At 39.1% G+C, this 27348-nt stretch overlaps 1 protein-coding gene across 1 annotated transcript in view; it reads right to left on the bottom strand.

Annotated features, from left to right (window-relative positions):
* Positions 1 to 27348, bottom strand: part of USH2A (usherin) — a 465799-nt gene that overhangs the window by 171784 nt on the left and 266667 nt on the right. Inside the window, exons 31-32 of the mRNA XM_019631633.1 lie at positions 6542 to 6701; positions 5070 to 5241 (exon numbers count right to left, since the gene is read on the bottom strand). Of these exons, the coding sequence (XP_019487178.1) occupies positions 5070 to 5241; positions 6542 to 6701 (332 nt within the window). The remainder of the gene's footprint in view (positions 1 to 5069; positions 5242 to 6541; positions 6702 to 27348) is intronic.

Genomic DNA, 27348 nt, shown 5'->3' on the forward strand with positions numbered 1-27348 from the left:
ACGGCGAGTATATAACAAACTCTGTATTTTGAGTGGAAATGTTAGGGGGTCGTCTTATACGCCCAGTCGTCTTATACGCCGGCAAATATGGTAATATATTTAAAGTATCACACAATAGGAAATTGAACAATTTTTCTCATATATCAACAACAGAGAAGTTATTGAGTGGCTGTTTAACGGGTGAAAGGGTTAAATCCTTTACTTATGTGTCAGAGGAAATGGGCTTTGTCACATGGCCTACAAACTTAAAATGATCACAGACCCTCCCCCACCACCATGATTCCCTAATAAGTTATCACTAATGCCAGAAGTGGAAACTCGGATGTTAAAACATATTTAGAAGCTTCCATGCACACTTTCATAATAAACTGCAGATAATCCCCAAATAAATATTTAAATGCATTAGGAAAATATCTTCGTCACCTAACTGGTTGGATCAACATGTTTCCAAGAAATGGAGCCTTACACACGGGGTTTATCAAACTAATTTTGCCAGGTCATATTAGCAATTATGTCTTCACATAACATAGATTTCTGAAAAGTACACCTAAACTTTGCTCACCATTTCTTTAGGTTACAGCGGCAATTTATACAATGAAATTTTTAAATGTTTCAGGAAGCACTAATTTTTTATCAAAATCAGTAAGAAAATAAGATCATAAGACAACGTAAAATGCAGACAGCTATTCAGTGCATTTTCATGGAAGGCAGGTATTACTAATATAAACAATTAAAGCATGTCTTTGTTTCTTTGGGCCCGTCCCTGCTTTCCAGTTTGATAATGAGGGAATGACCTTTTGCCATTTAAAGCAGTCAATATTTTCCCTAAAGACAGGAGAAAGGCTGATTTTGAGAGATATTTTCTTATATTGAAGTACACTATGTACAGTGTGAATGCACATATTTGCAAATTCTTCTTTGGAAGTATAAATATAATAATAATAAGATATGGTCAACAGACATGGAGATCAATCTCACTTCCTATTGTAATAATAGACCAGTAGCCCATGTTTTCAGGACAATTTCTCATCAGAGTAAGCAAGTTTCAGATGGGTGAAATCGTTGCCCGGGCATGAAACTGCATTAAGATTGGGGACCTAATTAACCTCAGTGGGTTTCCTCTAATTCTCAGCTGTGGCATGTGCATATCTATGTAAGAGAGAGACCACACTCAGCCTGAGAACAGAATCTTTGCAAATAAAGAGGAAATCAATGGAGCTTGTGTCCAAACCCTGACTCAAAGCTCTAGGACATGTCACTGTTAGCCCAAGAATAACTATCTGGACATTAAAATAGAAAGTTAGAACAAAAGATCCCCCAACGTGCTAAAAGTCCACCAGAAATCATGGCAGGGAAACAGGCCACGGGGGATAAACTGACTTGCCAAACGAAAACGGTCAAAGGGTCCTTTTTTTCCAGTCCCCAGAGAGAGACAGATCCATCCACTTGTAGTCACCAGATTCCCCAACCCCCTACCTCCCCTTAGGAGGATGTCGCAGCATCTTCTTGCTAAACTCTTAACACAATGGGATTTAATTCTGATAGTCTGTTTGTCATTATTGTTTTTCTCATTCACGTCCTAAGAATTTTCTCTTTCTAACTCTCCCCAAAGAAGTACTGTACTGTATGAAATAAAATTATATATTCACACACACACACATAAAATCAATTACAATGGACTTTGTTTTGAGGTTTCTATGGTGCCTTCTGGGATAAATACAGGCATCCTCTGGTTTAGAAGGACTGTTCTTTGGGATGTGTCACTGAAGATCCATAAACTAGTAACCTGACAAAGAACTTCCTCAGACTCCAAGGAGCACATGAGAGAATTTTTCTTGTAAACGAATCAGAATTTATAAAGGGGCTACTGAAATAACAGGATTACCTGCAAAATATTCTCTTTTGTTTTCTTCCACATTCGTATTGCATGGGTTTAGAGCTGCTAAGTGAGCAGTGCAATACTAGTTCATGCACTAAGGAAATAAATGTTCTTCAAGTTGCTTCTTATTGGTCTAATCTAACTAATATTATCTAAATGAAACTGAACCAATCAGTATCTTGTTTGACCTGTCAGCACCACAGGCCACTGCTTTCAATGCAACTGAATGCTGATTAAAATATTGGTTTGGAAAAACTAAACAAAATAAAGATACATTTATGAATGTCAAGGTTCTTGAAAGCCTCCGATCAATTAAAATAAGGTGTTTCCACCCATCTCCTATAGCTTTTATCAATTACAGTCATTAAAAAAAATTGCAAAGTCATAATACTACACTGAAATGAGAAACGTCCGACCAAATAGGGGATCCAGTTTTGGTATAATATAATGCATGACTAAGAGAAGTATGTCAATTATTTTTAAAATCATGACTATTGGGGACATCCAAAGCTAGCATTCTCTTTTCCAATAGCTTGTTTTTGAGTCTGAGGATGTTAAGAATGCAGCATAAAGTATGAAGAAAAAGAACAAGGTCACATGATCTATTACCGATCTTTTGAAAAGTTAAGTCCATCATTTCCAAGAATCTTTCCAGGAAACATATTTAACGCTTCATGTTCTTCAAGAAGCAAACGTATGGCGGTAGTATGAAAATTATCAACCGTACCTCGACACGTGTCTGTCTTCCCAGCTTCTCTAACTATTTGCTGACTTATCTTTACTAAGAGCTACCACGTTTCACAATACTGTTTGCTGAGTGTAGCAACATGTTATGCTGTTTCTTCTGGTAGAAAGAACAGGTTTGGAGCCAGAGAATCCCCGACTCTGATGTTTTACAGCAAATTAATTCATTCATATCAGAAGTCTCAGATTCTTTATGAAATAAATATACTTAGTATTCTTCATTCATTCATTCATCCATTCTTGTTTGCTGAGCATCCGGTTTCCAGCAGGCACTATACTTGACTCTGCAGACACAGAAGTCTGAGAGACACAGTCTCTACCCTTCAAGAGTTTATAATCCAGTCAAGAAGGAAAAATGAAATGAAGCCACAGGAAGTAGCACACCTGCTTGGAGTCTGAAGTAAATCACAGTGGCCCCAATTCCCATGCATTTCCCTCTATTCTAATGTCTGTGTAAAAGCTTTCTTATGTATATTTTGTTCTCCAGCACTTAGCCCATATGCTAAGACTATCTATAAAGGCGACTCCAACTGGCTGAGAACCTGATGTCCATCCACTAAATCGGATGACCTTAAAAGCCAGTCATGATGTGGGTATATGTGAAATATACAAAAATCCCTCAATTAACCAACATGAACCTAAAATGGTTCATTTAATTAACTGGTTAACAGAGTTAAGTAAAACAAACAAACAAACAAACAAAGAAATGTTTAGTGGAATACTCCCTGAATATATATTAGTGTATTTTCTGCCCTAATAAACACAGTGAAATCGAAAATAATGTGAGCATATTTCTTTCCCTAACAAGAGTCGGGGCAAGGATGCCACATCTTCACGACATCTCGCATCAACATTATTCAGTGGCTGACAGACCTCGTCTGACTCCATACAGTACTGTTTGGGGTCACCTGTTTAGTATCATAGAATTTTAGGAGTAAAAGAGACATTTAAAATCACTGAGTTTAAAGTCCTAATTTTAGGCTTGAAACACGTAAAACTCAGTGTGTTTAAGTGAATTTGCCATAGGTCACACAGTTAGGGGCAAAATCTGAATTAAAACTCAGGAGAGTGGAATCACAATCTCGTGTGTACTTTTCAAGGTATTCCAGATTTATAAAACATAGATTAAAGTGAGTTTTCATTGACTGCACAGCATAGCCTAAACATTGCCTGAGAGCAGAATGTTGTTTCATGTCATTTGCCTCCATCTGATATAAAACAAGAGCACAACAATTTCTGTATAATTTTGGTTACTTCTAAGCAACAGAGACTTTGCTCGATTTTGATATCACCACTGTGTTGAAAACAGTGTGGGTTTCTGTATTAGCTTTTGAAAATCAACTTGACATACTTTTTCCATCTAGGGGAATAAAACGAAATAATCAAAGCCGTGGTTCATAAACCCATTTGTGTGCTGAACGCCTCAGCACATGGAGTTGGTTCTGAACAGGGTTTCTGACATCGTCTGATTGCCCTTGTTTTGTGGTGTCAGGTCAGACAGTTAGCGATAGTTGAATGTAGTTTATTTTCTTGTGGTATAATATTTAGAGCACTCAAGAGCATGTTAAGTAAAATGAATGCATACACAGTGTCTACATAAATGTAAATTTATTCATAATCAAGGGCAGAATATTTTCTATGGCATTTATCAAAGCAAATATCCTTATATAGGTATTGCTATAAAATGAAGAGTGTGTTTTAAACAAATAGGGACACTCTCATATTTATATTCAGTTATTTTCAGGTGTGCTATTAAACTTAAAAAAAGATTAAATTTCATCAAAAAACAAAAGGAAGTCCTGAGTATAAATTCCACTGTAAATATCAAGGTCTTTCAAAAGACCTTTGTATAAAAGTGCTATTTTGCATTAAAAAAAATGCTATTGCCTGTCTGAAGAAACCTCTAAACTATGTTGATTCTAGGGTTTTATTAAGTGACTATTCTTTTTGAGATAGAAGCGTAATGTAAAGCAGAATATAATAACAATCAAGAATATCCGAGGGTCATTTAAGCCTTCATTTAAAAATAGAAGACCTAAATTTTCATACTGTGCCTTGTTTTTCAAATGAATACAAGCTCCATGGGGAAATAACCTTATTAATCCAAGCATTTTAGAAAAAGCCCTCAACAATTATGACATTCTACAAATAATAAAAAAGAAATAATCTCTGATAATCCTAAATTAGATTTGGGAAAATCTACTGACTCAGGTTGTTACTCTATCATTTTGCATAATATAAAATAAATGAAGGTATTAGATCAACCGAATTCCCACTTAGGATGCAAAGTGAATTTTCAGTGTAAACAGCAACATGTGAGGTTTTTGGGTTTTGGTGTGTTTGTGTTGTTTTCCATGAGGGAGGGAGGGAAGATGGGGCAAAGGAAAGAGAAGGGGCCAGCAACAGGGTGGGGACAGAGAAAGTGATAAAAGTGAAGTGAACTTACTCCCAGTTTCATGAAATATTTAGTACCAGGAAAAAGGTATCGTAGCACGTGATCCTGAAAAAGCTCTGTGCTGTTATAGATGACGTCCCAAACTGTAAAATCATGCGTGTGATTTGAAATATATAATACATAGCGTTCCAGAATTCCATTTGCTTGTCTTGGTGGCTTCCACCTAGGAATGGAAAAGCACAGCATCATCATTCATTCAAGCCCAACTTGAAATATGCAGGATTTTCAAAGGACACATATGAATTTGGATTTATGCCGCTGTGAAAAAACAAACAAACAAAAACCACTAAAAACTCAAAAGTGATTCACTTAAAGAAAGTACTTATTAAATGCCTATACCGAATGGTATAAAGAAAATGTGACATAGTGCTTGCTCTCTAGCTACTTATAACTTGAATTAGCTAATATTACAAAAATGCATGAATGAGTACTTGATTTTGAACTTAAGCCATCAAACAAAGACTAGGATAAGTCAAACATCTGAGCACTTATGAGGACTGGGAGGGAGAGAGAATAACATAATTGTCTTGAAAAAGTCAATAATCTAAGTTGATATGCAACTGTAGAGTACAGAGAAGTTGAGGATTGCAAGGGCTAGAAAAGTGGAATAAGACTTCTCGGGTGAGATGACAGGTGACACGATCTAGATACAGGAGATGGTTCCTTGATGGATGGACTGGATTTGGTGGGCAGTAGGAAAAGTAGAGGGTATTCCAATGCAGGGTTACAGTGTGTCACCAGTTATGAAACAGCCAGATATTGGTATTTTCAGAAATACTTCGAGTAGTGGGAAATCTTTTGGGATAAGTAACGTGGGCTCAGCCTCGGGCAAAGACGAGAGTTTAGATTCTGAACAATGGGGTATCAATCATAGTGTTTCCACTCAAATTAATATAATTAATTCAGTCCAAATTCTTCTTTTCACAGATGAGAAAACTGAGATATGAATGTAAACAAGCATTCATTGGTGGTAAGAGAGGTTTAGTTTCAGTAACAGCAATATATTTTGTACGTATTAGGAAATGGATAAAAATTACTAATATGGAAAATAGTGTAAATATGCCTATATGTGACTGATCCTTTGTGACCAACTTGCAAGGTAACAAGAAAGTCCTCGTTGATACTCAAACAGAGCATGTCTGTTTATACTCTTCTAATTCCACATCATCACAAATAATGCCTCACGTATCAAAAGCCCAAGGTGGTCGTGTACGTGGTCAGTTTCTCCCTATTGAAGCTTGCACATAATCTGTGTACATACGTAGCTCAGCCTGATTGCATGAAGACAAAATGGAAATTAAGGTGGCAAGTTATAATCAAAGGTTCCCAGAACCACTGAACTAATCACTCCTATGCATTTAATCACAATAGAATTAATTTTATGTCACAAACCCTTCCCTTGATTGAACTCCCTGGGATTTTTGCATGAACCAGTATGTGACAGGGACAACCTGTCTACTTACTGTACGTATATAGTTCTAGAATCCAGGACGCTCAGAATCGGGGGATCCACAAGGCCCGGTGGCAGCTGCGCTGTGTACAGCACGACCAGGGAGCTGTTTGCACATCCCACGTGTGTGCAGGCACCAAGCAGGAACCGGTGAGGCGTAAATACTGCCAAATCTAGGGGCGGCAACAAGAATCCAGTTTCAATCGTACGTTTTATTTGGGAGATCTCACTCCTGTACATCCCCACTCCTGAGAACAGTTCAACTAAAGCTTACAGTACGAATCAATAGCCACCAAAATCGATACCGATACAATACAGGCTGTTTCATCCCTTAAACATGCTATGGGTATTTTTAAATAGACATGTCTCAGTCAGGCACTTGGTTTAATTTTTTCATGTTAACAATTTGACTGTTTTCTTAAATGTCTATGACCAGGTAAATCGGTTTCTGCGTTCAGAGTTACTTCAATGGCTCTGTTAAAAAAGAAATGAGATGTTTATTTTTAAGGTGGGTTTGATGACAACAGGAGTTGCTTTTGAAATGCAAATGCATAGCTTGTAACAATGACTTTGCACTTGCAATTCCCCTTTTGCTGACTTCCTTTCTTCTCCTGTCTACCTGACCTACTATGATTTGACCTTCAAGCTACCCAGGCTCAGTGCAAATGCCTGTTTCTTTCTTAAGAAGCCATAACACATCCCGCTGTGACCCCTGACACAAGGTGGGGCTATCACCCTATCCTCCTTCTCCCGAGGTATTTGCACGCACTTTAGCATCTAGCTCACAACACCGCGCGCCATGATGATTTGTTTACAAAATTATCTGATGCATCAGACTGACAATGTAAAGGAAGGGATGGCAAAGATTCATTCTGTGTCCTCAGTGCCTACCACAACACCCGGCACATCGTAGGTTTTGAAAATACGTGTTTGAATAAATGAAGAATGAATGAATGAGATGGTCTAGAGACAGTTAAGCTAGGTCTGAAAGATGATCAAGAGAGTGAAATATTCCCCTAGCCAGTAATAACCTCTCCCTGCCCTGAACTTCCCCGATGGGTAAGTCAGTGTAATTAGGGAAAAGTGATACTATTGGAAAATGGGAATACATCTAACTTTTCTGAAAGAACCTGCCCCAGCCAGACCCTGATGCCACGTGGACGACTCTAGTGAGTCTGGGATATTGTGCATGAGCATCTCTCCTGGCCGTACCAGACGCTCTTGGTCAGCTGCAAACCAGAATGGACGCCACAATGTGTTTTGGCCAGGGAACTTCTGTGGCAGGGCAGCTCTCCATGCTTCCTTACATCCTAGCTTGTAAGGGATGCATTCGGGTACCAGGCTTGCAGGTGGCAAAGAAGTCATACTATTCAAAGGCAGCCCAAAACGTGGCTGCACGCATTTGCAGGGACAGACTTCCGTCTCTGGGAATCCTTAGTTATCTCAAGCTGCCGGGGCCACGAGGCATCCTCGTGGTATCACCATATCACAGTGTCTCCTTATCATAGGAGGCTCCATGCTCTTTCACATTGCAGCCTCCGTGCTTGGAAGCCGATCATGATCACCGAAATCCTAAACCCAACCAAAATATTTACCTCACACGGGAGTAGCCTCTTGTAGCAATTAGTTCTGAGGGGACTGTCTGTGCTTGAATTCTACTGTGACAAAATATCCAACTCCATGAAATGAGCAGCATCTATTTCTATGATGGTCGGGACTGACGGGGACCCAGATGAGGAAGTGAGTATGTTAGAAGGGCCCTGTTGCCTGAAAGGGCCACTCTGACTGGTGAGCCAGAATTGAAACAGAAAAGGCCAACTCTTGTCAAGCCCTCCAATCACAGTTAGGGTTTAGCTCTAGACTAAGGAGGTATTGAGAAGATTACAGATGAGAAAGGTGTTCAATTTTAGGAGGTAGCATAGCTTTAAGCTGAAAGTCTAGCGGGGCTTAAGGATGTCAGTGCTATAGAATGTGAAAAAGGCTGCCAAGAAACACAACAAGAAGAATCAGGAGTGCTGGGTAATTTTAAAAGGCAAAGAGCCAGGATGTTAAGTAATCATGTTGTGGTCATCATTTCACACTATATGTAAGTCAAGTCACATGCTGTACATCTTAAACCTATACTGTTTAAGAAGGCCAGATCCTCAGTCAAGAATAATCTTTTCATCGCCCGGAGTCACGCCCTGCAGTGGCCCCCTGTTGTTCTCGGAATGAAATCCAATAATGGTCAAGGAGATACTGCTTCCTTAACACCTGCTTCCTTCTCCTCATCCCTTCCATACACAAGACATCCTTCTGTTCCTCTAACGCCACAATTTCACTACACCAGGCAGGTCTTTGAAGGTGCTGTGCCTCCTAACTGAAATCTATATTCTACTTCTTTTTACTTGGGTGGATTTTTCTCATCAATCAGGCTTGTCTGACTCTGAGTAGTCTTTCTTTATAATCTAAGAATGTGGCTACCATCACCCTCTCTCTGTCATAGAACCTTGTTTACTTCATATCATAAACCCCCAAACATGAGAGAAATTGTCTTGTTGTCTATGTCTCAACTTTATATCCCTCCAGGGGAATGTAAACTCCTTGAATGCAGAGAGAGATTTCCTAGCAAGTTTACCACGGTATCTCCAGGATGGGTGTGATGTCTATTTTGCATAATTTTCTTTGTTGAATAAATGAATGGGCAAGACCAGAGGGGAGCCTTAATACCCCTTATCCAGATTGCCAGTTTTTTCTCAGCTATAAAGCCTAAAACTCTCCAAGAGTCTAATGAATACAATTATCAGGACAATGATGGGGTTCGTAATTGTGAGAGGTGAAGGAGATTCACTATGACACACAAGAAAAAGGCAAAGTTGTATTTGTCTGAATGCCAAAACCTAATTCTAAAATATCAGTGCTTCATAAAAGAACAGGGGACAGAGACATGCCAGAACGTTAACGGTGGCGGTCTCAGAGTAAGGGCGCACAGATGATGACATTTTTTGATTACATGTATTTTTCACATCTTCTGTGATATACATGCACATTACAACAGATGGAGAGAAGACAGCCATAGCTGACCAGTATCAATTCATTATTTAGGAAAATGGATGCCCAGGACCTAGGTGACACCTACTATATCATGCGTTTCCTTTCCTCAATGACTTCAGCGTTGGCTCCGTTTTCTTTTCAATCATAATCTCCCCCCCTCTTTTTTTTTGGCAACTCCAACTTCCTCAGATATGACTCATCTCCGAATCTGGCTTCACTTTAACTTCCTCAGATGTAATGCCCTTCACCTCTACTCCATTCATTCCACATTTAGCACAGTTATACCCACTCCTTGATCATCTCTAGAACTACTTCCAAGATTCTTAATTTAAAATCTGCCCTATCTGATCCTAGACTGGTAAGCCCCCACCTCTTCCATTTGTCACATTAATGCCATCACTCCTTTGCTATCACACTGTGTCCCGTCTCTCAATACCTTATTTCCAGAGTATTCACAACATTTGCATTTTCTTTGCTATGATCTTTGATCACCCATTTGACAGACATCCGCTCCAGGTCCCAGGAGGCCTTCACCTCTCAGGGCCCTCCTGTATCTGTGTCCCCATTCCTAGCTCTGGGTAAGTCTCATCACCTTATTTCTCTAACACGTCTCATATCTCTAAGATGGGGCTGAGAGCCATTGCTGAGCATTGTGTCTACTATAATTAGGTTTTCCAATTTGAACTGGATGGACCCTTGGCACTCCTCAAGAATAACTGTCATGTTTCCTTGTTTCTTCCTATTATTTTTTTTCCTCCTTTCATGTTTTGGTCAGTTCTCTGGAGGAAACAAGTAAGTTCCCAAACTGAAGCCCTCGGGTCACCTCTGAACCCCTATAATGCTTGGTAACTGTGCCATGGGGGTCAAGATCAATATGACTGTCATCAATATCAGTATGTTATTTTATTCTCCTGCTCTTCCCTGCCTGTGACCCTATATCAATCCCTCATCTAAATTGTCATCTACATTACCCTAAATCAGATATCCAGAATTCATCTATAAAATAGGAACTATCCATAAAACAGAATGTGGCTGCTCAGAGAGCAGCACACTAGAAAAGCCTCCTGGAAAGAACCATTGTGGGAACAGAGAGGACTCGGGGCTTCCATATCATCTTTAGGAGAAACAGAAGGTGCCCAATCCCCTCCTCCTCCTGGGATTGACCAAACCAGTGGAATAAAGACAGAAGGAAGGAGAAGGAAATGCGCAGGATCTTGGGGGAAGGGGCCCCATGCCTGTTTCCAAGGTAGAGCCCAGGCAGGGGACCGATCACAGCACCAGGAAGACCTTGGTGTACGTAGCCAGGCAGACCCACAGAAAACACCATAGGCTTCCATTTCCCAAGTGTGAGACGGAGGCGATGAAGAGATCCACTGATCTGAGGCGGTTATCCCAACAGGGATGGCTTTGCTCAAAGGAGGAAAGTGACTTGATGCCAAGAAAGTATATAAATGCTTATGCCAAGCGTTCCAAATTTGGAAACTCAATAGTACAAAGGAAGTTAGTCTGATTAAATAGCTTTTTTGACTTCCATGTCATTTTTATGCCTGTACTGTCAACCCCAAAGTGGATCATTCTTAATGTAGTTCCGTAAGAAGATGAAGTGTCATGAGTGTCCTTTGAATAATAAGGCATGAAAAAAAGACAGGGCCAGAACAAACATGGTACCTGGTGGAGGGAGCTATACAGGTGGCCCAATGGGGGGAATCTTGGTGACATGGGAGGAGATGGTGAGGAAAACAGAAGTTAAGCAAGGGAAAACAGAAGAGATGGCAGCAGGTGGGAAAATGAGTAGCTACGTGAAAAATGAACATAAGGAATGGGAATTTTTTATATAAAAGAGTTAATTTTAAAAGGTAAATGAGATGGATCCAGAAGAAGCAGAACTGAGACATCATCCTTCAAGGATGAAGCCATACACAAAGCCACCAACTGAAAATTGAAGGCCAAGAGGAATGTAATGGTAAGTCTCTCCTGCCCGCCTCACTGATGTGGTGATATGGCTCCACAGATCTGATCAGGCTCTTCAGTGGGTCAGCAGATCCAAACAGCTGCAGGGCTGTCCACACATCTGCATGGAGTCAGGGTGGGGGAACCCTGAAAACATAACACCACCGTCTGCCAGAGTCCCCTAGCAGCACCATCTCGCTTTCCATTTGCTTGATTGTATCATTTGCATAAGATCCAACACAGAGAGGTAGGGACAGGGAACAACAGATCACTCCAATATGCATTAGAAATGGACCCAACAGGCATCACCCTGAGATGTGTTACACAGAAAAGCATCCCAGTGCATGGAAACCTCACCGATCACTGTGAAGCACACTGTAATTTACAATACTGTCCATGAATTATATGCTATTTTACGATTGATTTTATGCTGTTGTTCAGAGAAATTCATTGATCTCAATTTACAAAATGAACCAATAAGTAGGTAATGATTTTCTTTTAATGCCTGGTGTAAACTGAGGAACTGATATCTTATTGGTTTCTCCCATTAGAAAACTGACAGAGCAGTTCTTGCTTCTTTATTATCTAATGCATGTTATCTAGCTGTTTTTCTAATAACTTCCTTGTCTTTCACAAATGAAAAATGCAGCCTTTCGTCCTGTCTTCTCTCCTCTACGTGCACCCTTCCCAGAAATCATCACCTAGATGCTTAAAACTGTTGGAACAGTCTAGGTTGTGACTGACCGCGTCTCCTTCTGTCACATGGTATCCCAATGTGAGAGCCCTTGCTGGGCTCCGGTTCAGTGACAGCACATCGCAGGTGGCAGACGTAAGAGCGGGGGTGTTTTTTTTCCACAGATGTCTGGGAAGCCATACACTCTTCCAGAATCATCTTGGCTACTCTGTGGCCCTTGCTTCACAATGGCTTGCTCAGCATTCTGGGTACAGAGAACTTAACTTATAATTAATAAAATCAGAGGCTTTCTTTAGCCTGGGCATCGTTGCGCCTTCCCAGAGACCTTAACATGTAACTTGCTTCTCTTTAGCAAGCTGAGCAGCTACCCAACTCCCCATCACCAACATCCAGCCCCGTCCTGTCACACTAACACAGAGAACAGGGATCGTGTCGCTCAGGAAAGACCCATACATAAAACCGCACCAAAGCTACATGCCTAAACGTGACAAACATACTGTCAGTGCTCGCAAGCTTTTCCACCTCTTCAGAGAAATCCATATACAGCAATATCTTGGTCTGCGAGCATAATTCATTCCGGAAACAAACCATCTGTATTACAAGACATCGCTCATTACCAAGTTAAAATATATTACAAATGTTTGCTTATCTTGCGGAACACTCACAAACCAAGTTACTCACAATCCAAGGTTTTACTGTATCTCCCTTTCATGAAAACACCACTGAAAGTCTGTATTATTCACGTAGCACCTCCTGATACCCCTTATGTGTATGCAGTTTGCCCTGTATTTAGTTGCTTAAAAAAACCAAAACAAAAACAAATTTACTTTGGAAGCATCCCCAGCAACAAGTGTGCACAGTGTCGTCAGCTCTCTGAGAACAGGCCACATCTTCTCCCAGGTATCCCTTATGACTCTTCATATCCTGGACCCTCCTGCTAGCTGAAAAGTATTGAGTTGTCGGAAACGTCATGACGTATTTTGTCTATGCTTTTCAAAGGTCATTTATTTATATAAAGAACAAAGATCAATCAATGATATATTGCATGTTTTGTTCGATAACCTTTTGCCATCTTTCAGTGAGCTTCGTAATTCTGCGTTCATAGAATGACCTGTCTTTATTTGTGAAAAACTGAACAAAGCACTGATTTACAGCCTCATCTGAATTGAACATTAAATACCACGCAAGGAGTTTTGAAGAGAGCGAAACAAGTGACAGTCAGACAGCGCAAGGTCAGGTGAGTATGGTGGGTGTGGCAATACATCCCAACCAAGCTCCAATAATTTTGATGGGTGATCAAACTTGTGTGTAGTCTTGCATAGTCGCAATGGAACACAACTCCTTTACAATCAACAAGCTCTGGATGTTTCTGGATGATGGATTTATTCAAACTGTCCAATTGCCGACAGTACACAGTTGAATTGATTGTTTGGTTCCTTGTTAGGAGTTTGAAAAACACGACACCTTTAAAACCCCACCACACTGAAAGCATTACCTTCCTCTGATAAATGTCTGCTTTCGATGTCGTTTGAGGCGAATCATCACTTCGGGACCAAGAAGGTTTGCACACCACATTGTTGTAAACAATCCACTTCTCATCACCAGTTATCAGTCACTTCAAAAAAGGATCATTTTCCTCACATTTAATGAGCATATTGCAGATGTTTATATGCACCATCAAATGAACTTCTTTGAGTTCATGCGGAACCCAAATATCGAGCTTGCTTACATATCTCAGCTTCTTCAGGTGGTCATGAACACTTGAATGATGGATAGTCAGTGTTTCTGCAATCTCTCATGTTGTGTAACGTGGGTTTGACTTCATCGATACCTTTATTTTGTCGTCATCAACCTCAGTGGGTCTCCCTGACCAAGGAGCGTCGTTGAGATCAAAATCACCAGCATAGAATTTCGTGAACCATTGTTGGCACTGACATTCTTGTAGAGCATTGTCACTGTAAACATTACGCAACTTTTCACAAGCTTGATGCACAATCTTCCCTTTATGGAAGTTAAACAGTAAAATATGGCAAAAATGCACAGTTTGGTCTTCCATCTTCAACTTGTTGTAAAATCTCCAAAACTCAACCAAATCACTCATTTTTTTTTTAGAATGAAGCTAGAACTGTCAGTTGTGAAATGACATAGCAGTAACATAGATGCAAATGACTCTAGTACTTCCGAAAATGAACTGGTGCCATCTGTTGCAAACATGCATCATGACTTTTCCGACAACCCAATAAAAACTGTATTGCAGTAAGAACGCTGACTGTGAGCAAAGGAAAACCTGGTCCCACTCTCAGGATAATAGGTGTAGCATGCGGTGGGGGAGCCCCGCCTGCTAGGAGTCAGCAATCACTGGTTTGGGGAAAAAAAGAAAAAAAAAGAGCTATTTCTGTCAGTTGTGATAATGAAGGGAGATGCTTGCTCATGTCCCTCCTTTCTTCTTTGGCTTGGTAGAATGAAAGGCTTCCATGCAAAGCTCCTTAGGATGACAGCATTCTTAGCAGCTGTCTTCCAGTCTGGCTAGCTGAGTACTTCTAATACCCAATTTGTAATGAATTATAGTATGTTGAGTCCAGAGTTGTATTTCTTGGTTACTTTTACAATGATGTAATCCTAGAGCAACACCCCTCATTTGTGTGTGTGTGTGTGTCTACCTCTCTCCACACACACACACACACNCTCTCTCTCTCTCTCTCTCTCTCTCTCTCTCTCTCTCTCTCCTCTACCTTCTACTATGCCTGTGAATAATGAACGAGAGAATTTGGGAGTCAGTAACTGGTTTTCCATTTTCCTAAATGCTTTCAACTCACAAACCAAAGAGAGAGAACTGAGATAACGTTCCAGGAATATTCCTGAACAAACTTGAGTCATATAACTTGGCTGAATATTTTATGCAAAACTGAAAGTCTTTTTCCCGCAGATTGAGGTGGATAGTTGATACGATTATATTCTTTGATAACCTTGTGAGCCAGTTAATATATTGCTAGACAATACTCTACTCATGGGACATGTTGTTAAATAACAGAAATATATGAGACATAAGAATAGTGATAAGTGTCTGACTACCTGTGGCGAGAAAAGAGTAAATGTGTGAATCAGCGTTCCCCACAAAACACTACGGTGAAGGTAAGATATTCTCTCAGTATTAGCAATAGCTATTAACACTGACTAGCTACTGTTTAGCAGGCATTCATCAGTATATTTTATACTTTCTCATGCAAGTCTCAAAATAACTGTGAAACAGGTGCTGTAAGTCCCAAAGTACAGGTAACAATATTCAAGCTCAAAAAAGATCAATTGTGTAAGTCCCCAATCGCATGTCCCCTGAATTTACTCAGAAAAGTGCAGAAGGACCCTGGATGGAGGTGTCCACAGCCAGGCTGTGCTTATTTCACAAAATGGACTGCTCCAGGTCCACCCGACACTGCCAGCTTAGTAAAGCATTGCCTGAGACTGGTTTTCCAGGCAGACCCATCATCAATCCTTAAATATGAATTTAATGCTTATTCCAACCAAGCCCATGCTAGGCACTGTATGATACAAGACAAGTAATGAGTCTGCCTTCAAATACCAATATGGAGATGCCAAAAACAGGTATACACATTTTAAGAGATGTTATCTATGTATGACTTTTCAAAGTTGAATTGAATTATGGTAGCAATGTGTCATTGCAGAAGACAAATGTGACTTGTATTCATCTTTTGTTATCGGTATAGATTGAGTATTACAATTTTAATACAGTTTCTTTTTCTTTCTTAAAATGTGTATACACTGTTTTGGCACCGTTTGTATACCTCCTTTTGGATGGCCAGACATACATATCTCTCTTTGGGCAAACTCTCATGCTAACCCCCAAGACACAAATCAAATGCCACCTCCTATAGGAAGCCTTCCCAAACCCCTCTAGTTTCAGAATCCCTCTTTTGTGCTTCAAAAGCACTTTTTTAAAATCTCTACACACCATATCATACAGATTTATTGACGTATGCACATTATAATTTCTTTAACACAAACTCTCACAAGTGGAATTTCAAAGTCAAAGGGAACCATTCGAGTACCCTACAGGGACCAGATGGCACACACAAATGGAATTACTGAAGAGAATGATGGGAGGGACTATTTCCAGGGTGTGGGGCCGGGGTACGGGGACACTCAAGAATGATGACGCACCTGGTGGCTAGAAATAGGCTGACCCTCTGCTATTTAGGAAGCTCACACCTAACTGGGCAGAGCGCTGTACTGTGGGAGGCGCCTTCCTTTCCGGAGAGGGACACAGAGCTTGGAGAATACACGCTCCAGCCTCACTCCCTCCTGCCTGCCAATCTCCCTGCTGTGCCTTCCAGCAACAGGACCACCCAGCCCAGAGGCAAAAGTGCAGAACTAGGTAGAGAACAGTAGAGAGAGCACCCACAGGAGAAATCTGAAAGTATGCCATCTGGAAAAGGCGGTACGTATTTTGGTATAAATTGACAATTTTCATGCACACTAGCATTTTGCGAAAGAGGTCTATTTTCAATCTCCTCATCAATACTGAGAGATGTATTTTTAAACTTGCTTATCTAATTTGCCTATATGTAATGGAGTATTCTTTCTTTCTAATTTACTTGTTAATACATCAATGGATTTCAGTGACAGCATCGAGTATAGTTCCTGCTACTTAGCAGGCTCTCGGTAATTATTTATTAAATACTTATATATTGTAAAATATTTTGTCCCAGTTCTTTGCTTTGGTACTTGGCTGATCGGTGGCCCTTTGGTGTCAGCTTCGATCTAAGTGCAGGTGAGAAAACCCACAAGGTGCCCAGGAATGCAGGAAGCAGAGCCTATCCGCTAGCAGGACAGGGTGATAAAGCAGGGGGGAGGGGGGAATGGGAGAAAGATTAGTAAATATAAGTGAATCCCTGAAGTTTTAGGCCTCAGTTTCTTTGCTTGTTAAAAAGAGTCGTATATTATTTGTAACAACTCTACCTATAATAGTTATCAAGATAAAATACAACAGCCATGTGCATTTTATAAAGGAGAATGTATTGCACAGGTAGGCGAGAACAATTTTAAACCATTACCCAAAACAACAGAGGCTAAATAACTCTATTTAGGTATCACTCTCACCAATTAATACAAAACACATGGTCGGCTTCTTGTGAAAAGAAGCACTTGACTCAATACACGCACTCAGAAATATCTGTTGTGCCATTTATTTTTGCATTTGCTCCACTAGTATTTGTTGGGCATCTACTATATGTTTTAGATTACAGCAGATAACAAGATGGGTACAAGGTATTTGCGGAGATTTCTTTTGAATTACACATTGCTCTGGGTTATGTTTTCCAAACTTCAGAGACTGTGGGCTTTATCTGGTTCAGATACTTATTATGTACCACTGATTCTAAGCCACTTCAATTATATTGCTTATGATATAAAATAGGAAATGATTGGAGAAGAATATTTTTGCAAAATTACAAATTATAATGCATCTCCTATGATGGGGACAGATCTACTTAAAAAAGAGCTAATTTATGGAAGAACTCAAATTTCACTGATTAACAACAAGTTACCATGAGGATATTAACACTAAAATACTTAAGAGACACAAAACTGCAGAAAATGTATCATCATTAACATTTTACTATTAGCCAAAAAAAAATGCTCACATTTTCAGGAATTCTATAGATGCTGAATTTGATAAATGCCTACTCAAAAGTTTGTGGGAGTTTGCTTTACACGAAAGGTATGTAGCTTTATGGAAATCATTAATTTGATTTATATTTCAAAAACCAAGCTTAACTTTATAGCGGTGATTCAGCTGAGGGGAAAATATCTTAAAATTATCTATATAGTCTTTTTGACGCTCAGAGCTCCAACCTAACAGAATTTATGACCTGTATCTTATTGATGTTTGCATAATAGAGCTACACAAGTTGCAAAAAGTGACTTTCTAATCTCCCCACATGAAATAGATATTCAAATATTTGGTAGTATTTCCCTAGGAGTTGTTGGACTTGTATATATTCCCACAATAGGGTGGGAAAAAAATAGAGAGGGAAATACAAGAATATCATCTTTGCAAAACTGCCTTTAAAAGTTGGGATATAGGAGAAAAACTTCACTAAACTCTGTTGGAATTTTTCTTTTTTTGATTTAAACTATTTTTGTGCTGTTCTAAGTTTGAATGTAGCTGAGAGGTATAGTGAACGTGGGGCTGGGATTTTTAACCAACAAGCAGGATGCTTTTGTGTAAGTCTTAAGTCATTCACTTACCCTCATCTGAAGTTTCCCATGCATAGTAAGCCAACTATTTTGTTTCAGTGTGTACCGATATTTTTCTTGGTTGCGATGACATAGAATTTAATTACACCACTACTATGAATGTTCAAAATAAGAGACAGATTTTTACGTACTATGATATCATCAAATGAGTCATATTTTTAGCCATGGGATGGCACTTCTCACAGGTTTTGAGCTTTGTAATAGTCTGTGTAGCTGTGCAATGTAGAGAAATAGAAAGGAGGTATTTACCCGAGGCACATCAGGCATTGGGGCACAGGTCACTTCTCTGTTACCAATCAACTTAGGTCTGGCTGTCAGTCTCAAACAAATTACTCTGTCTCTGAACCTCCCTCTGAATACCACTCAGGCATTCTGGTAAGTTCTCCATGTAATATATTTACTTTTCCCATAAATGATAAGATTGAGTCCTTCATTTTGAAAACAATCTACTGTTCTCCCCCTATATCCCTCCCACGTCTTCAGGATAGAATACAAAAGATATGGTTCCTACCTCAAAGCACCCACAATCTAGTGAGAAATACAACAAAGTCAACCAATAATTCTAGTAGAAAATGATCAGTAATATGAGAGATGGGAACGCAGAGGGGAAAACTGAAAACCACAGATGTCTACAGCACCAGGTTTAGTCCTTAGTCAAACACTACTATATCATCCTAGCCTCAGAATATGCAATAAAGATGCAGGAATGATGGATGGGTGGATGAATGGATGGACAGAAGAATGGGTGCGTAAATAAGATAACGAATGAAAGAATCACAAATCAGCATTCTTGAAAATATTTCATTCTAATATTCCCTAGGAGTTATTCACCAAAAGAAACAAAGAAAATACACATTTGTTTAATTTTCACTACCGTGGTACACAGTTGTGTACAATCATTGCAGGCAATATCTACTGTTATGGGCTGAAGTGGATCCCTATAAAGTTGGTATATTGAACCACTAACACCTAGTATCTCAGAATGTGATTTATTTAGAGATAGGGTTTTTACAGAGGTTATTAGGTTAAAATGAAACCCATGACTGTTTTGTAACTACCAGTTTGTACCTCTTAACCCCTTACCCCTCTTCACCCATCTCTTCAATCCCCCTACCATCTGGCAATCATTAAAATGTCCTCTTTATCTATGAGTTTGCTTCTGTTTTGTTTGTCCATTTTTTTTTTTAGATTCCATATGTAAGTGAAATCATGCAGTATTTGTCTTTCTCAGACTTATGCCATTCAACATAATTTCCTCTAGGGCCATTTTCTTTGCAAATGGCAGATTTCATTATTTTTTATGGCTGAGTAATGTTCCATTGTATGTATGTACCACTTCTTTATCCATTCATTTATTGATGGACACTTGCTTCCATATCTTGGCTATTGTAAATAACGTTGCAATGAAAATATGGACACATCTGTCTTTAAAATTAGCGTTTTTGGAATAGAATCACTAATATTATAATAACCATGAATGGTGTCAGATTGGTACTATATTTATCTGGGTGATCACTTTGTAAGTTACATATATGTCTAATCACTATGTTGTACACCTAAAACTAATATTGCATATCAACTATAATTTTAAAAAATTTTTAAATGTAAATCTCATCTGAAAATAACAACAACAACAAAAAGTTAAAATGAAGCCTTTAGTGTGGGCCCTAATCCAGTTTGTCCTAATAAGGACAAATGCCAGTGTCCTTATAAGAGGAAAGTTGGACACACACAGACACCAGGGATGTATGTTCAGAGAGGGAAGACATGTGCGGACGTAGCCAGAAGGCGGCCATCTGCAAGCCAAGGAGAGAGGCCTCAGGAGAAACCAAACTTGCTGACACCTTGATCTTGGACTTCTAGCCTCCAGAACTATGAGAAAATAAATTCCTGTTATTTAAGCCACCCTGTTATTTTCATGGCAGCTCTAGCAAACTACCATTTTCGTGAGTGGAGTAAAAGGACATATTATTTTTTCATGTCCATAGTTAACTGAAACAAGGGTGATAAGAGGTCATGAAGCAGGAAGTCATAAAAATCCCAGTTTGCACGGCACACTTTTCATTACTGACTTTGAAGAAATGGCTCCTCTACTGTCAATACCGTGCTCTGCAGACCTACAACTTTCTACTTCATCTCCTCAATGTATGATTGCACACTAGACAGTTCCCATTTAAAATCAGTAGGCTTGCTTTAAACTTAAAAAATTAAAGCTAACATTTGAAGGAACCATCTTAATTGACATGTTGTCTCTAAGAATACATAGATAATGTGATGAAGATATAAATGTTGTATTAATATTTTGACACCACTGACTATTATACTAATGTAATGGAATTTCCCATGATTCTTTTACTTTAAACTCATGTAGTTGAGATTTGTGATTTGGGAGTCAGAAAATTATCCAAGTACCAAAATTCCAGTGCTAGCTCTCCCATTAACTAGCTGTACGATTCCAGGCAAATCAATTAAGTTTCCAGAATCTCTATTTCCTCATCTATCAAATGTGAATAAAATTCTTTAAACTTTATACACCATTGGATAATATAAAGGCCCAAAGGAGTTGGTACATGTGAACATATTCTGAAATTATAAATTATCAAGAAAAACATCAGGAAATATTCACCGGTTTGTGGGGGTGAGGAAAACAAAAGTTTTTTCTACCTAAGGAAAAAACTATGAAGGAAAGTATTGTAGACAGATTTGACTAAAAGTTTAGGCAAAAATTACTTACTTTAAAAGCCATTATAAGCAAAGTATATGACAAAAATAGGAAAAAAACTGTAATATAGGTTCCATGCAAATAGATGAATCCTTAATGTATATTAAAAATATTTACAAAATAGGGAGAATATATTACTTCAAATAGCACAAAAATATTTGGAGAATTAATTTTAAGGAATAAGAAATGCACACACACATGAAATGTTACATAAGAAGGTATTAAAATTGCAGTTCTGTTTATAATAGAGAAAAATTAGATTTAATCCAAATATTGTAATGATTTTCTTAAATATATTGTGAAGTATTATTTTAAATATTGTGCAGATATTGAAAGCATGATTTAGAAAGTAATTTAGCAATTTGGTAACATGATCACTATAACAAAGTGGTAAAGACTGTAAAACAGTCTGACCCAAATTATAATAACCACTGCCTCTGAACCATTCAAACTTTTGCCATGGATAAAATCAAATCTATTGTGAAAGGCATTTAAGGCACCAGCAAGAACTCAGGCGAATGAAGAATGTTCTTACCAGGTTCATCACTGAATCAAGCCATTACTAAAGAAGTAAGCTAAGCTTTCCTGGGCATGACTTTTTTTTAAATTATTATTTTTATTTATAGTGATACAGAGGTACTATTTTGAAAATAATTTATAAAAAATATTAAGGGAATTTTAACGTTTAGAGAACTGAAGGATTCTGATTCACAGACTCACTAAAAACAATGAAAAATATTGACAAAAGGTGAGGAAAGAATACTTCGAATTTAATCTCCGCCTCTTTCTTTCTTCTTATAGTCAATACAACTAAACTCCCTGAGTATCTCTGACATCTGTACACAGCTCTAGAGGTTTTACTCCCTCTCTGCCTTTATTTTTAGAGAAAGTACTACCTAGTAATCTGAGAATGTAGGGTCTGTGGATAGCGGTATTCTCCTGTAGTTTGCTGAATTTTCTATATCGGATAGAAAGACAAAGCTTACCCAGATGTGGTTTTATAGTGATGTCACTGGGCTTTACTCCATAATAGAGGCCCCCACAAAAATACAGGTTTAGGCTTAGGATCTGCAACAAGGTTAATGAAAATCTGCACCAAGGGCAAACACTTCAGTGGATTGTGTCATCAGGAAATATTTAAACACCATTTAAAAGGATTTAAAATAAGCACATTTTATTTTACACTGACTAATGCACAGAAATCTCATACAATAGAGCTGTTAACAAATAAACATAATGCTTTTCTCTCATCTTCTCGCCATTCCTTTTGCCATGTGCACTGTTAAGTCCAATTAGCTTCTTGCATTTAAAGTTCTGACCTACCTGCCCTTTCACCTACTGACTGGAGACAACAGTGGTATAGGTTCTGCCATGATGATTTTGGAGCAATGTCGTATTTCAATTATTTATTTTTGAATACACTCATTAGCTCATGCTACATCAATTCTAAAAATCCTGCAGTGGTTCTCCACTGCCGCAAAGTTCAAACATCTGAAAATGCCTCTAGCACCTTTGATAATTCAACTCCCGCCTTGCCGTTCACCACTCTTGCCCACTTACTTACCCAGGGTGCTCAGTCACGGTGAATCAACTGTGTGCTGTCTCATTTTCATTAGATGCACGTTCACAGCTGTGCCACTGACTACCCCACCCTGGTCCTTAGGTTTGCCTGGTTTTCACTTCTGAAACTCTAAAGCCTGCAAAAATTCACTTCTTCTGTGACACTTTCACTTATTGTCCTCACACCTGTTATGGAAATTACTGTAAATTGGACAGCATTATATTCAGTTGTATCTATTTCTATCTAAGTGATCAAAGTGGGAATGATCTGGGGAAAGATGGAAATTTCATAATTATTATATGTAACTCCCAACTTCTGTTGTAGAGACTTGTACATGGTAGCAGCTAAACAAATATTTCTTGAATTCAATTGAGTATGTAATTTAGAGACATGCTTGAAGGGAATTTTTTGCATTAGGAATCTTTATCCCGATATAACAATAATGGTTATTAGTTCCACAACTAAAAAAAGCACGAGTTCGTTGATCATTTACGATTTTCACGAAAGGAGTTGTGGGCATGATGCTAGCCATTTTTACCTGCATTATCACATTTAATCCCCATGCTAATCTCTGAAATAAATACTATTATTTCCACTGTACCAGGAAACCAAGGCTTAGCAAAGCCACACCTGGGTTATCTGCCTCTGAACCCTATGGTAGAAAGCCTTCTGAGAATGACTCCTGATGTCTCTGACCCTTGGACAAATTCCTCCCCTTTGAGTGTGGGTGGAACCTGCGAAGATGATGAGATAACACTCCCATGACTGTCTGCGCTTACCTGGAAAAGAGAGATGATCCTGGCATGTGCCCAATCTAATTATGAGCCCTTTGAAAGCAGCTTCTGCAGATGGTAGTCGTCAGAGAGATTCAAAGCACAAAGGGGATTTGAAGCAAGAGAGGTTCTGCATTACTGAGGTGGAGGGGGCCACATGAAAAGACTGGAGACTGGCTTCTAGAAGCTGAAAGCCACCCCTGGCTGACAGCCAGCAAGAAAACAGGGATTCCAGCCCTATCACTTCAAGGAATTGAAGTCTGCCAGCAGCCCGAAGGAGCCTGGAAGCGAAGTCTTTCTCCCAGCCTCTGAAGAAAGCCCCAACTGTCCAACTCCTTGATTCTGGCCTTGTGAGACCCTAATTAGGCACCCAGCCAAGCCCACCCAAACCTCTGATTTATAGAACCGTGAGCTAGGAAACGGGTATTGTTTTAGTCTGCCTACTGAATCCCTGACAGTTAGGTGCAGCCATGAGACTGAGTTATGGACAGCAGAATGTGGGCAGAGGTGATATATGTCACTCCAAGACCTGGCCCATAAAATGCTCAAACTCATTATCCTCCATGTTCCTTCCTCACCTGCCTACCGAAATGGGGGTAACTCGGAAGCAACCTTGGAGTAATGCTAACCATCGCAGAGCCTGAAATTGGCCTGCATCCCTGAGTGACCATCTACAGAGAGGAAGCTCTGCTTACCCAACTCTTCACCTGCACAGGGCTGGTAGGAAATAAATCGCGTGTCTGCCATTAGAGACGTGTGTGTGTGTGTGTGTGTGTGTGTGTGTGTGTGTGTGTGTTTACATCGCCTTGGGTGATCCTAGTTAACCTAGAGAAGGTTTTATAAGATTGGAGAGGTCCAGGAGGAGAGTGATCCAGTCATGTAAAGAACTGGGGAAAGAGTTCATTTGTTCCAGGAAGACATAAGAAATGTAACAAGAAAGGTAACCATTTCCCACTGACGCAAGCTCCAGGTGGGCTGGCCCGTCACATCTTTGGGGTCTACAGCACTGAGAAAAGTACTGAGTGCCTGCAATGCAGATACCCAATCACACTTACTGAATGAATGAACGAACCATTCCAGATAGAAGTGATTTTCTAAATAATTGTTACTATCGCCACAGAATGCATCAGTTTTTAAATTCATTATGAATAGATGCCTTATCTTCTCTAATATGTTTGGGTACTAGAGGGGAGTTTTAACATGCTAATAATCATAGCATAAAGAATCATAGATTGAATTGCGTCCCCCCAGAATTCATATGTTGAAATCCAAGCCATCGGTATCTCAGAATGTGGCTGTATTTGGAAATTGGGTCTTGCAGTTGTAATTATTGGGTTGTTGGAAAAGTCATGACGCATGTTTGCAACGAAAAACATGGAAAAATACGTCATGACTTTTCTGACAACCCAATAGTTAAGATGATGTCATGAGGGTGAGACTTAATCCAATATGACATGCGTTCTTATAAAAAGGGGGAATTTGGAATGGGCAACACACAAGGTGAGCCCTTGGTAAAGAGGAAGGCAGATACGGGGGACGATCTGTCTACAAGTCAAGGATCTCCAAGAGCTGCCAGCAAACCACTGGAAGCTAGGGGAGAGATGTGGAACCAATTTTTCCTCACAGCCTCAGAAGGAACCAACCCTGCTGACACAGTTCTGGGACTTCTAGCCCCTAAACTGGGACACAATGCATATCTGTTCTTTAATCCACCCAGTTTGGGATACTTTGTTAACGGCAGTCCTAGCAAACTAGTACAAGTAATTTAACAACAAAACTGCTACATATTGAATATTGAATAATTAAATAAAAAATTCTAAGCTACAAGAACATCCTACCTCATTAAAATGGTTTACCACATTCAGCATATTAATTACTTCTGAATTATGCACCGGTATTTGTTGTCACTTTACAATATTAATTAATTCTCAGGGTCTCTTCAATTTAATTCAATTCATTTCAACTCAATTCAGTACGAGTTTGTTAGATGCCAATCAGGTCCTTATTCCTATGTTACATGCTACAGGGATTATGAAAATAAATAGTGACATGATAACTGTACTAAATTCTTACATTCTTGTTTCAAATCAAGGTGTATCCCCTTTGAAATAAGTTAATATTGAAAGACAGAATAAATTTAAGTGACAAGTTTGTAAGAAAATGATATCAAAGATTCTATGACTCAAAGGCAGATGTGGGAATTGAGGTATACCATCAAATATGTGTACAGTTTTGATGGCAGTAGGGAGTGCTGCAGGTATGGAGAATACTGTGCTTGATCGTGGCTAGAAAGAGCTGAGAAAGGTGACCAATCTGATTAAATATCAAGGTCAAAATTAGGGAGACCTAAAAGGTAAGTATCAATAGGTAAATGCAATCAAATTCCTTAAATATCCATGCTTTATACCAGTTTTAACATCTATATTAAAATTGAGAAAATACTATAGAAATTTTGCTTACTAATATCCAAACTGTAGATAATTTAAGAGATAAAAAGACCTCCTTACAGAAATGCTAGAATGACATTACTGGGAGATGGTCACTGTTAAGACTTTTGTATGTTGATATACATATATAAACACATTCATGTATATAAACACATGAATACATACATATATTAAAATAGACACATGGATTACATGCTGTCTGCTAAAATCCTTGTTTTTAACATTTTTCCACATCGCTAAATACTCTTCTACAGCATCATAAGCTATATGGCTACACAATATTCCATTATTGGACACTTAGAAGCTTTTTTACTGATGTACACAGGTAGGTGATTTCATGTGTTAAGTTCTAACTTCATAGATGAAGCCTTTCTATAATTATATTTTTGGAAACACAGAGATTTGGACTTGAAGAAAGAGGCTGATATTTGCTTTACAAATATCCCAATGGCTTTCCTGACCGTGGGAACATGAAACTGACAGTGTCATAGCACCTCCCAGGGGGTCAGAGGGTTCGGGATATAGGTTCAGGAATACAATGCCTCTTCCACTAATTCACACTCCCTCCTCCATTCCCCAAAAGAGGTCAGTGGCGAAAGAGAACATACTATTTGATTCCATTCATATTAAGTACAAGAATAGCAAAATGAATCTGTGCTGTCAACAGTTAGGGAAGCAGTGACCTAAGTCAAGACATAAGGCTCCAGAACAAACATGGGTGGGCTGATAAAGATCTGTTCTTGAGTCGGGTGCTGGTTCCATGAATGTGTTCAGTTTGTGAAGATTCACCGTGGCTCTTCAGAATAATGCAGCCACTGCTCATTAAGCCAAGGATCTGGTGTGGAGCTGAACCCTGAGCCACTCTCCTAGAGCCTGCTCACAAGTTGGGTAACTTGGCCCCTGAAGGCTCTAGCTTCTTTGCATAGTTCCCCCTTGTATCCTTAAGGTTTCCTAGACTTTGTATAATTTAATATCTCTATGACATTAAAAGGGCTCAAGTATGTATGGCTTAGTCTGCAATAGAGAGCACAGTGACTCATCGATGAGATCACTGCCTTACCTGAAAATCCTCACACATTCTATCTTGTTAATAAGCAGCCTCACAGATTAGAACACAAGCATGTTAACAGTATTCCTCTCAGTAATGTCACTTTACGTAAGAGGAATGACTTAGATGCACCACATTGTGGTATGCAGAAACGCAAAATTATAGACAATATGAAGGTTAAAGTGAACTTTTATTGTGTTAAGAGAAGATCTTCTATAAACCATCAGTATGAATGAATACAATATAGCTCAAATTTGTAGTGCTGATAAGGTTCCTTATAATGCTTGGTTAGAAGTTCCTAACCTTCACATGTTTTTTT

This window comes from Hipposideros armiger, unplaced genomic scaffold, assembly GCF_001890085.2.
Source record: "Hipposideros armiger isolate ML-2016 unplaced genomic scaffold, ASM189008v1 scaffold_1023, whole genome shotgun sequence".
Lineage (NCBI taxonomy): Eukaryota > Metazoa > Chordata > Mammalia > Chiroptera > Hipposideridae > Hipposideros > Hipposideros armiger.